Here is a 12,616-nt window from a genome sequence, read left to right on the forward strand (position 1 = left end):
AAGGGGTCACGACACATTTTTGAAGAATGGTGATATTAAAGCGCCAGTGGCATGGCCAATTCCAGTCTGTGAAACTACATTTTACCTTTACATAAAACTCCCCCTGCAACTTCAATGGGATACAGTAATCATCTTCACTCTCTGCCATGCCCTGTTCTGTAGTGTGATGGTTGCTACTCTTCACAGGTGGTGTATTACACTGCAGTAATTTCTGTGTATGCCTTTGTTCCATGTTTGTGATATCTGGAGAATCTAAATGAAAGTATCTGTATGAAATGTAATTCACTGTGTCATGATTGTTGTGTTAAAAATAAGGAGTCAAATCATGACCTGCAGGATGCAGGAGTCTAAGGGTGGAACTTACCTTCACACCTGTCTCTATATTTGCATGTCTCTTTTGAAACAGGCATACAAATGAGGAAAATTGAAAATGCAAATAAGGTGCAGATTTACATATCTGGCACCTCATTTGCATATTCTTCTTTCAAAAGAAGAAAAGCTGTATAGATGCGGCTCTTTTGAAAGTAAACCCTATCTTTGAAAGAACCCTTCTTCCCTTTTTTTATGGGAAGAAGGTTTTTTTTAAAGATGGGGTTTACTTTCGAAAAAGCGGTGTCCACGCTTCTTTTCTTCTTTTGAAATAATAAGCAAACGAGGTGTCAGATATGTAAATCTGCACCTCATTTGCATTTCCAATTTCCCTCATTTGTGTGCCTCTTTCAAAAGAGGAATACAAGTGTAGACACAGCCCTGGTTTCTCAGTACTCCTTCATTCATACTGAGCATTTTCAAATCAATGTGGTACGAGGGGCACAATGTTCATTCAAATGAAATCCCTCACCAATATGCCCTCCATAGATCCTGATCTTTTATTTTCTCTGCACAGAAACTACAGAGGTTAAACTAGCTTTGAGGCTGTAGGGACCTGCATGATGTGACACACAGAAGTATATGGCAGAAAGCAGCTTTGTCTGAGACATCCAACTAATAGCCTGATCTGTCCCATGAAAGCTTATCACCTAATAAATCATTTTGTTAGTCTTTAAAGTGCTGCATGACTGCTGTTTTGTTTTGTTAGAATACAGACTAACAGTTACCTCTCTGTTAGTGAGTTGCATGTGTCAGAGAGAGGGGTTACCAGCAGTCTGTGTTACCCACTTCCAAGTAATTTGCCCAGCCCTGGGAAGCTGATGTCTTTTAGAAGGATGATCCCTGTCTTTCCTGGATGACAGCTTAATTTCGTGAGGGTTTGTCTACACTTAGGGTTTGTCTACACTTAACAAGCTCCAGCAGCACAGCTGTAGCCACAGCACTCCAGCAGAGACATGCTACCTAGGTTAACAAGGGGTTTTGCCATTGGCATAGGTAATCAACCTCCTTGAGGGGTGGCATCTAGGTTGATGGAATAATTTTTCATCAACCTAGTTGAATGTAATGGGGAAACCATGTTGGTGGATTGTCACACCCCTGACTGCATGCCTGTCCCCAGGGGTGTGAAGGGCCTGGGACAAATCAGCCTATGTTTCTAATCTGCTAATATGCTCCCCTCTTGCTACACCCAGGCCCTGTCTCTAATCCACCCTTTCCCCCAATGTCCCATCCTGCTTCTTCCCTCCCACCCTGGTCTTACTCTGCCTCTTTTCTCTCTGCCCCTCCTCATAGCGTGCCATTCCTTCACTCTGTCCCTGTCCTGCTCTCCCAGCACCTCCTGATGCCACAGAACAGCTGATCTCCCACAGGCTATAAGTGCTGGGAGGGAGAAGGAGGTGCTGATCCGTGAGGTCCCCCAAAATGCAGTCACCCTGATTTGCTGTATTCAAGAGACTGGTCACTAACTGCTTCACTAACATAGTTAAACAAAACAAAACAGCAGAAAGTTAGCACTTTAAAGACTAACAAAATGATTTATTTGGTGATGAGCTTTTGTGGGACAGACCCATTTCATCAGATCAGTCTCATTTGCAATACAGACTGACATAGTTAAACAGAGCTAATCTTCTAGCTTCAGCCAAGTTCTAGTCTGGGATCCTGGCTATCAGGCAACTTCTCCTCTCCCAACATCACTCCCTTCCTCACCCTCCTGTCATCCTGAAAGCTTCAGACCCCACCTCTAGGTCTGGGGTAAGTCTTGATCTTCTCTGTGATTGCTGAGGAGGGTGAGTCTCTCTGTATAGGACTCAGCAGGGTCAAGTTCAAAATTACCCCATCCATGCAATACAGGTGGGGTAATACAACTTAAGGATGCCATCAGAGGTGCACAGCAAAGCATTGTTCATGACTGTCCCTACGAATAATGCATTGAAGCTTGGAACCACAAATGCTGTTTCTACTATACAGGTCAGGGTCTGCATCTTTTATTTATTTCCTTTCATGTCTGTGTAGCTAGGAAGAATGTCTTAATGCGGGTATCTGACTAATCAGGTTAAGTTTGTCATGTTACTAGATATCAATATAAAAGGACACAATGATTTGCTTTATTTGACTGTTTACTCAATATGTAGACTATGCATTCCAGGTGTACATTAATTTACTATTTGGGAGATACTAAATGTGCGAAGGCCAGGAAATTCAATAGCTGTGTTCCCACAGCAACGGTAACTCACACCCTTTGCACATATGCTATATTTTCCACCTCTGTAGATGGTGATAACTTCTGTGCCTTAGTATTAGGTATAGATAGCATGAACAAGATTTGAAGTTGCTTTGAGAGCCATAATTTTGAGTGTCTTTTTTGATTTTCTTTGTTTATGTAAAATGTTATTTGTAATGTTACTCTAACACAGTTGATGCATATCAATGTGAGATTTAAATGATCTCATGGGGAAATAAATACAACATGCTTGTTAGGCTATTGCGTTGTCTCTGGAGTATTATGAAAAAGGTGTCCATGTGAAAATGTTCACTTTCAAAAACAGCTTGTTTCACAGCTCATTTTTGCAGTTGCTTTTTCTTGCACTTGCATTTTAACTCCTTTTATGGGTGGAAGGGATAGTAGCTGCAAACATGTAAAAAAAATCTAGGAAATGGATTTTCGAAATAGTTCAGCCCCCATTTTTGGCACTGGATCCAGGTTTTCTGAAAAGCTCCACTCTTTTGATGCTGAATTCTTTTGAAAATCTGGCCATTGGAGTCACAATAGGGGCTGCTGGGTGCTAAGCACTTTTAAAAATGTGGCCCTGATTTAGGTGTATTAATGGGAGCTCTTTTTGAAAATGAGATGTCACTTAAGGGCACTGAGCACTTAGAATTCTAAGCTTGTGAACTTTGAAATCTAGCCCCAAAGGCTTATGTTGTCAAAGGCAATCTTGGTTCCTCTAAAGTAACACTCCATGTATTTATGCCTTTATTATCCAGTTTTGTTCAGTGGCCTCCTGTCTTCTTACTGTATAACTTAGCTACCCCCATCCAGCTACAGCTGAGCTGTGTGCCAAAAAATGACCTCACCATCCTACAAAAAGTGACTCAGCAAATGAACTGGTCAGAGTGTGGGTCTTTTGCTGAACCTAGTAATCCTGGCAGCTTCTCTCCCAGATGTTTTGTTCTACACATACAGCAGCCTATGTTTGGCAGCCTTAACTGGAGCACTTATAGTCAGCCACCAGGATGAGCTTGAATGCAGTGTGAACTGCCTCCTTGCACTACCTCCAAAAACAAATACTGAAAGTGACTCCATTCCGATTGTTTCGTCATCTGCTGACCACGTGTAGGCAGGTCCATTCTAAGCCCATGGGTATCTTTTGGGAATGCAGAGCAAAGCACTAACCAAATAAGCAAGGAACTGCAAAGGTCACAATGTGATAAGGTGGAAACATTATAAATCATAGGATGACAATCAACACAAAGAAAGAAAATCAACAACTAAAAAAGTTCTAACTAAACAATTTTGAAGGAAACATGCCACTGAAGGCTATCAGATTGCATTTAGAGGTGCAGATCCTTGGCTGGAGCTCATATATTGGACTGACGACAATTTACACAAACTGACAACTGACCATGTGGATGACGCTAGCAATAAAACATTAATCTTCAACCAAATTCTTGTTCTTCCTTCTCAAGAACTATGATCAACTTTTCGATGAAATCAAAACAAAAACCATGGACTATGCGCTACATAATACTGAATTGTTTGCTCACCTCTTTTGAAAACTTCATAGCGGATGGAAAATCCTGCTCCATGAGTTTCATAATCAGAGACAAATTTAATAAACAAAAATGGTCCTGAAGACACTACAGGAGGAGGAGCAATTTTTCCACAGTACTTTCCCCATACACGCCCATTTGCACTGTTTCCATCAATCACTTCAACATAATCATACCTGATGGATAAATGGAAGAAAGAAACTTTTAACTTCCAGGAAAGAAACAGATTTAATTAATTTAGAAACCATTGCTACACAACATAGATAATCAAGAAAAATGTTAGCCTGCTTCGAAACTGCATTATGCTGAGAGATGTAAGCAAAATGAAATAATTAAAATGGACTACATCATGTCTGTAGACATCATCTGGCAATGTGGAACTATTAGAAAGAATGGCGTCCATTATGCTTGCAGACAATGTCAGCTTAAGTAACCAATTAACCAAAAAAAAAAAAAGAGAGAAGAAGAAGGAAATCTCATGAGCACAATTCTGTATTATTAAGTTGTGTTCCTTTGTCTATGGTGGTGTTATCAATACATAATGCACAGCATTCTTTTCAAACTGTGAAGTTCTGTTATGAATTCAAAATGTCTCTTTGGCTGATGCTCTTGCTGAACAATACTTTGATTTCTGTATGCTACCCTCTAGATATATGGCAACAGAATAATAAATGAATCCCTAAACATTTGATTTAGCTCAAAACTCCATTACATTCCAGACCACTGGCAGAAAATCTGTCATTTTCCATGTAACTTGGGCATAAATGGAGCAAATCTTACAAGCCACGCTGTAATTAGAACACTTGATTTCCTTCAGACAAAACTTGTACTTTAAGATATCCTTGCTTAGATATTTGAATTGAGTTCATTTAAACAAAGTGTTATAACATTCATAATCGTACAGTCACTGAACTCTTTGGACTAGTCCTTATGCTCTCTATATCTGCTTGATTCGTACGTACATTACCAGTGGAGTTAAAAATCTGCCAATAATGATTTTATAGCAAGTCTTCGTCTGGGTACAATAGTGATGCTGTGAAGTTTCTCAGTCCACTAAACTAGAAATGTCAACTTCAAGGACCTGATTCTGTAAGACTGATTTTAGTGGAAATTAGGTGGCTCAGTAACAGGCAAGCCTAAGCCTTATAAGAGAGATTAGAGAGATGAATAATCAAGAAAGGCTTGAATTGCAGGACTTGGGAGTGATCCAAAGATTTCAAAGGTTCATTGGTGGATGATTCTGGAGCTTTTTGCCAGTTCCTCGTAGAGACAGGTAACAGCTGTGAGAACTAGTTTCAACTTTTCCTAAAATATGGTGGTGTTCTGTACCTCCATTGTGTTTTTGGGCTGATTTCTAATAATAAAGGGGCTGAGGCATTGGAAAGCTCTTATCTGCCTGTGTCAGTGTTTTTTTTTCTGTCTTTTGTCTTGTCTCATCTATATTGCCTTTTTATTTATCAAGTTTCTGCTCGCCAGACAATTTCATTTACGTTTCATATCTTACAACTGACATTAAAATGATGCAGTTAATTTGCTTTAGCCTTTTATTCTTCTATTATGTGCCCTGAAATGTCCTGATATATTAATATACCAGAAATGGCTAAAAACTATTGATATAAACTGTATTTGGGAATTTTAAAGAGGTCAAAGAAAAAATATCTTTATTATGACCAAAGTCACTTTTAGCAATCTTGATACAAACCACCTAGGTACATGACTTGTTTACATGAAGTCCCATGAGACAACAGCAAAGATGGTATCACTAGTTAAAGTGGACAGCTTAATGCTCTTTAAATTAGAAATGACATTGCCTCATCAGTTACAATTGTATGCCAGCTTTGGTATATATCAAGTGAAAAATAAAGCTGACACTGATGGAACTGTAAGCATTAACATATGTGAAATATTTTGATAATTGCATTTCTTTTGATATATATACATAGTAGCAGTTGCTCAGCCAGTTAATTGCACTGTCCCATTTCACAGTGATGGCGATACAAAGAAGAAATGTTCCCTTTTGAGATACTTTCACAGACGTTTCATGTATAAAAGGAGAAATTTTGCTTGTGCCCCTTTTTAAAACCTCTGTATGATATAGTAAAAGGTCTGAAAGTCGTGGGGTTTTTGAAAGATTTTTTTCTTTTTGTGTTATGCTTTTAGAAATATTTTTATGAACACCAGAGTCAATTTTCCTATAAAACTTAGTGGACATCTTAGGGTAGTCATATGATCAGTTCTTACACCTTAATTGAACAGGTCAGTGTATATTGAACCTCTAACAAAGATTTTTTTTCTCCAAAATGTTCAATAAACCCCAAAGTTACAGGGTCAACAAAAAAGGCAAAAAAAGAGAGAGAGCATTTTAAACAAACTGATCATGAAGCTTTTCTCTTCTTAGATTCTGAATATTTATTTGCCTGACACTCAGGAGATCATTATTTCATTAGCTTGTTATAGAACCTCCCAGCTTAGACTACTGTATATCTGAATTTCCAAAGTAAAATCAAGAATCCCACATGTGATTGTTTATTAAAATTATAAAAAAGAATGTCTTCCTTTTTTAAATATATAAAGATGCAAACGTGGTATACTGTATATAATTTTTTCTGGAGTTTTACTAAGGTTCTTCTATACAGCCAGAGGCAACGCTACACACTATGTACCAGTTACCCCACTAATATGCACAGAAAAAAATACTTATATGAAATCATCTCTTTCCCTTTGGCTCATCTGCACTAGCCTCCTCCTTCAAAGGGGGCATGTAAATGAGCCCGATTTGGGAAGAGCAATGAGGTGCGGCATGCATATGCAGCACCTCATTAGCATAATTCTCATCACGTGAACTTTGAAGCTGCTAACTTTGAAGTGCCAACAAGCAGTGTAGCTGTGGGCACTTCAACATAAGTAAGGGAATAAGGGAACTTCAAAGTTGTGTGGTACTTCCAAGTGCCAACAGCTACACTGCTTACCAGTGATTCGAAGTTAGCAACTTCGACGTTTGTGTGGCGAGAATTATGCTAATGAGGTGCTGCATATGCAGCGCAGCAGCACCTCATTGCTATTCACTGATTGGGCTCATTTACATGCCCCCCTTTGAAGGAGGAGACTAGTGTAGATGAGCCCTTTGTGTCTTCCTCTATAGCAATAGGTTATCTGCAATCTTCCAGTTTTGCTCAGAATGGCTACCTCTACACTAGCCAAAAACTTCGAAATGGCCATGCCACTTCAAAATTTACTAATGAAGCACTGAAATACATATTCAGTGCCTCATTAGAATGCGGGTGGCCGCGGCACTTTGAAATTGACGCGGCTTGTCCAGACAGAGCTCCTTTTCGAAAGGACCCCAGCTACTTCGAAGTCCCCTTATTCCGGAATAAGGGGACTTTGAAGTAGCTGGGGTCCTTTCAAAAAGGAGCCCCGTCTGGATGAGCCACGCAGCGGTGAGCCATGTCAATTTCAAAGTGCCATGGCCGCCCGCATTCTAGTGAGGTGCTGAATATGTATTTCATTGCTTCATTAGTAAACTTCGAAATGGCCATTTGCATGACCATTTCGAAGTTTTGAGCTAGTGTAGACACGGCCGATGAGAAAAGGGGAATCATAATTTACAATGTTTGCTGTCTGTGGTCTGGCTGATCTGCATCTGCATGTGACACAATTTTAATAGTAGCTGGCTGGAGTCTAATGGATTTTGCAATTTATGTGCAAGCAGCTTAGGGTAATGCAGACCTGTTGAAGATCATAGGCTTTTTAGGTGACAACTTCTCTCTTTTACTTTAGAAAAGTAATAATGGCCATTAGAGATGCCTCACTGTGAGTGGAAGGTGGGAAGTGAGAGATGGAAAGATTTAGAGATGAGACCTACATCTTAAGTATGTGGATGTGTGTTTGGTAACTCCAAATCTTATTCTAACATATGCATTTAGATTTTTCCACAGGAGAAGCTACATTCTATAGATGAGCTGCTGGACATTTGGGTATGCCATTTTGCTTATGGAAAGAAAATTACTCTGAACTATAGCGGTTTATATTTGGAAACTGAAGTGCTTCTATCACTTTAACACTTTTCAAACAACATCAAACAGAGAGCAAAGTGTATCACAAATAATGGTCCTTGTCAATAGGAGACTGTACAGTCACAACTTGAAAATGCTGTTGTTGCCAAAGAAGCTAAGAAAGCAGCTTTCATCTCCCTCTGGAATTGATACCAGTTCCACTCCATAAATTTGTCAGGAGAAAAAGCTGTGCCAGGGATGCAGCTGGCATGTTGGCATCCCTCTTAGGAGACTGAATGTGTCACCTCAGCAGTGCACCCAGACTGTCTTGGCTCAGAGCCCAGAATACTGAGTTTGCAAATGTGGATCTCCCAGTCAGGAATTCATTGCTGCTAATGGTGTGGCAAATATTTCTTTTAATGTTATAATCCTGTAGGGTTTACAGCATAGACGTGTAAATATAAATATGAAGATAAATGCTACCTGGAACTTTAAGTGAAAAAAATTGTGTTAATTAATGTGTGCAAATATTACAATGGATAGCATTTGGACGTTAGTTTGGAGGTGTCCAAGGTACAGTACATATATCCACAACATCGTGCTTCTGAATTTCCAAATTCCTCTGAGATCTCCCATTTTCACACCATAGCCAGCAAAGCTCTCTGTGGCCTAGAAGAGCTGGAGGAGGTTCTCTGTTGCTCAACAGCAATGCACAGACCTCTCACCCGCCTTCCCCTCCTAGTCAGTGACTGCACATACTGCTACGAGACAGTCCTAATTTTATGGTTCAGTAAAACAAAATTCCCATCCAAATGATGAGAGAATATAGGAGTTTCCTCCAAGAATTCATACAGGAGTTTGAATATATTAATTCTCTTTTTTGGAAATTGTGAGAGTGTGAGTTACATCCTCAGGAAAATGGTCCGACAGTGCCTCTAAAACAGAGCAACAGGAAATGTAATCAGCTACAAATCATGGCTTTTGGAGAATTTTTTATTCCCAGCTTTAAAAGGCAGATGACAGGGCTCTGCTTACCTCTGTTTCCCCTCTTCTGAACATGTCAGTGGCCCCTGAAGGGCACCCTAGCATGTCTTGTCAGACTGCTATAAAGCATTGCCTGCTGCTGAAGTCAGTTACTATGCCCAGCTATGCATAGCTTCAGAAGATTTGCCTGGTATTAGGGCAGCAGACTCTTACTGCTTTTACATTAAAATCTTCTTCTTGGTGACTCATGCACACAAATACACATGCTATTGAAACCAAAAATTCTGCCACTTGACCCTCTGAAATAAGTCTTAAGTGCCCAGTCTGAGGCCTACTGTAATTTGTTTTGTTGGGTGATCACTAACGTTTTGTTCAGCAAGGGCTCAACTACCTCTGTAAACCAAGGTTACTGTCTATATGGGATAGAAGTGACGAGCTGGAACCATCACATTTTGGTTGGATTTCAGTCTCCTAATTAAAACTGTTTAAATGTGTGAGAAAGAGGGGGATAGCTCATATTCACTTTAATGTATATGCATTTTTATAGGTTCTCTGATTGTTTTAAAGATAAGGAAGCAAGCAGAATCTACACGTGACTGATTCATGTTACACAGGATCTGTGAGGGTGGTTACAGGCATTTCCAATGAAGAGAAGTGCTGAGCATTCTGTGAAGGTCATTAGCACTTGCAACTCCTATTATGATGCTTAGTTCTCTCCACTATTTGATGGATAATAAGAGGGGTGAAACTAAGTGAGGTTTTTTCCCCTGGGGAGAGGGGAGGACATTTGCCTGTATCTGTGGATTTTTGTTTCTTACCCTTGGGCTATGTCTACACTTGAAAGTTTTGTCGACAAAACTGGGTTTTGTTGACAAAACTCGCAGAGCATCTGCGCTGCGTCATACAGAGATGTAGCAAATAATCCTACATCTAATTTACAATTGTCAATGTAAGGGTTATTTAAATCACATAAAGTAGATGGACCTTTGGTCTGAGCCAGTATGGCCATTCTTATGTTCTTATGTTTACTGTTTATTTCCATATCCATCACTTTGATGGCCTCTCTTGTTGCTTATACATTTCTGTGATTCTTGTGTAGCCATAATTTTTTATAGTGGTTGTTCACTCACGGCCAAATCCTGCTTACTAGCCTCATAGACAACTGTCAACCGCATTTGGTCACTAATCACTAATGCACAGAAAATCATTAATTCACAATGGGTCTATGGGACAGGCTGCTGGCTAGGAAACCTGAGCCAGAGCTCTGTCACACCAGTTCCATCAGGAAGGGTTAACTGGAGCTGTCTGAATAAGCCCAGGACAAAGGTGCAAATGGGGAACAGCTGCTGGCCTCATTAGCCAGGATGCTACATAAAGTGGGCAGGAAGGCAGCCGGGGGCGGGGGGTGGGAGGGCAGGGAGGGAGGAGTGGAAAGCTGTAGTCCTCTGCTAGCTGGAGAAGTGAGTGGTTCCTGAGGCTGCAGGTCTGAATTTAGTATCTGGTCCCATCATGTTCTATTTGCAATCAATAAAGAGCACAAGTGATAGCACACAAAAAAAACCCCAAAAACCAAAAAACAAAACAAAACAAAAAACACGTCTCTGGCTGGTGTATAGGCACAGAAGTAGGTGAGGAGACCTGTCTGTGTTCTGCTACATGCTACAGTAACTGTTCCACTCTGCTATGAAATAATTTACTATAGCAAAACAAAGAGCAAAGAAATGGCAGTATTTCCAGCCTTACCAATTCTCACAGTTTTAGTACAAGTCATGGGAAATTGGTCTTTTTTCTGCATATGAAATCATGTCTTTAGCTAAGAATCTCAGTTTTTTTTCTTTTCCTTTAAAATAAGATTCTAGCTTTTATGATTGTGGAGAAAAGCTTGAAATGTTACCCACGTGCACCAAAAATAGTTCAAAACTAGAAGCAAGGAAGAGCAATTCCAAAAATGTATTGTTTTAAAAAAAGCTCATTAACTTAAAAGGTAATCGTGACTCATGAGTTTTGAATACCTGGTACCAGTGACGAGGAAGATCTGAATTGAGCAGGCCAAGACCTGTATTCACTGTATTCACTGCAGCCCCATTGAAAACAACTGGCAGATCTTCAACTGGAATAAATCAGTGTAACTCCATTGAGGTCAATTGATTTATTTCAGTTCATTCTGAGAATCTGGTGTCATGGGTTACATGAGTGTAAGTGAGAAAACAATCTTATTCCTTATATTTACTTAATAGTATTCTACTTTTGATCAAATTACAGTTAGAAAAGTCTGATACAGAAATGAATATCAGAGGAGCTGTTCCTTTCATTATAGAATGACTTCAATAATTTCTTCTGCAACTGGTAAGAAAGTATGAGCCCATGGGCTAAATTCTGCCCATTTACAATGGTGTTACATTTGGGCTACACCATTCTATATCTACACTGTGTCTGGGAGCTAGCCTACCAGCCTGGGTCCATAGACTTGTGCTGGGCACAGAAACCAGTTATGTAGACACTGGCTTGGGTGGAGTTTGGGTTCTCAAGGCACCCAGTCTCCAGCCCAAGCTGCAACATTCAATTCTAGCATGGTAGAATGAGCCCCACCAACACAACTCTGTGGACCCAGCCCTCAAGGTTTGCTTCCAGATGTGGTGTAGAAATACACTAAGGTATTCAGAAATCCTGTCTGCAAAAGACATGTTACCAAATAAAGGACTTTGTAATGAAGTCAGTGGTAAAACACTCATTGATTTCAGTTGTTTTAGGATCAAGCTTCAAAACAATAATAAACCCAAAACATAAAAATGGAAAAACCCTTCTGGGAAGACACATTTAATTCTAAGCCTATTTACTAAAGAAGTTCAGTCCATAACTTTTCTGGCATAGAAAACCAAAAAGAGTCACAAATCCAGGAGTTCTGCTTTAAGGTGGGGCCGGGGAGGTGAGGGTGGCCAGGAACGACACTTGACAGTTTAAAGATTTCAGAGAGGATAGAGCTTTCCAGTTGAACTGGAACTGTTGAATTTCAGTATTTATAGGAAATTCACATGCTTTTAATTACTCTAAACTCAGTTCCCAAGTAAAATGTGTCATCTGGAAGATATTAGAGTCATTTGCAACTTGTTCACCTCCTTATTTCCCTGCAAAATCTTTCTTCTTGCCAACTTTCCGCTGTTGTCCATAAAATGAAATGCCATCTAATTTTCATTGGTTGTCTCAAAGCTAGTTGCTACATCTGGAAAGACACATACTTATGAAACTGATCAAAGTTTCTACAATTGTCTTTGTGACTGGATGAAGTAGAGAGGTGATGAGAGGAAAGTTTAAAGGGGGAGGGTGGGAGAGCTCATATCACTACAGGCTCCAGTATGTAAAATATTTATTACCCAAACTCACAAAATAGTCCAGACAGTATAAAAAATGAACAACAAAAAAACAACAAAAAAACCCACCTTAGGTATTGTTATCTATCAAGCAGAATACTTTTTCATTATTAAAGCACCTCTGTCCAA

At 39.7% G+C, this 12,616-nt stretch overlaps 1 protein-coding gene across 1 annotated transcript in view; it reads right to left on the bottom strand.

The window, feature by feature from the left end:
• The window catches only part of NRP1 (neuropilin 1), a 143,780-nt gene that overhangs the window by 84,246 nt on the left and 46,918 nt on the right, over nucleotides 1-12,616 (bottom strand). The window contains 1 exon segment of the mRNA XM_074984974.1: nucleotides 4,135-4,316. Within this exon segment, the coding sequence (XP_074841075.1) occupies nucleotides 4,135-4,316 (182 nt within the window).

Source organism: Carettochelys insculpta, chromosome 2, assembly GCF_033958435.1.
Source record: "Carettochelys insculpta isolate YL-2023 chromosome 2, ASM3395843v1, whole genome shotgun sequence".
Classification (NCBI taxonomy): domain Eukaryota; kingdom Metazoa; phylum Chordata; order Testudines; family Carettochelyidae; genus Carettochelys; species Carettochelys insculpta.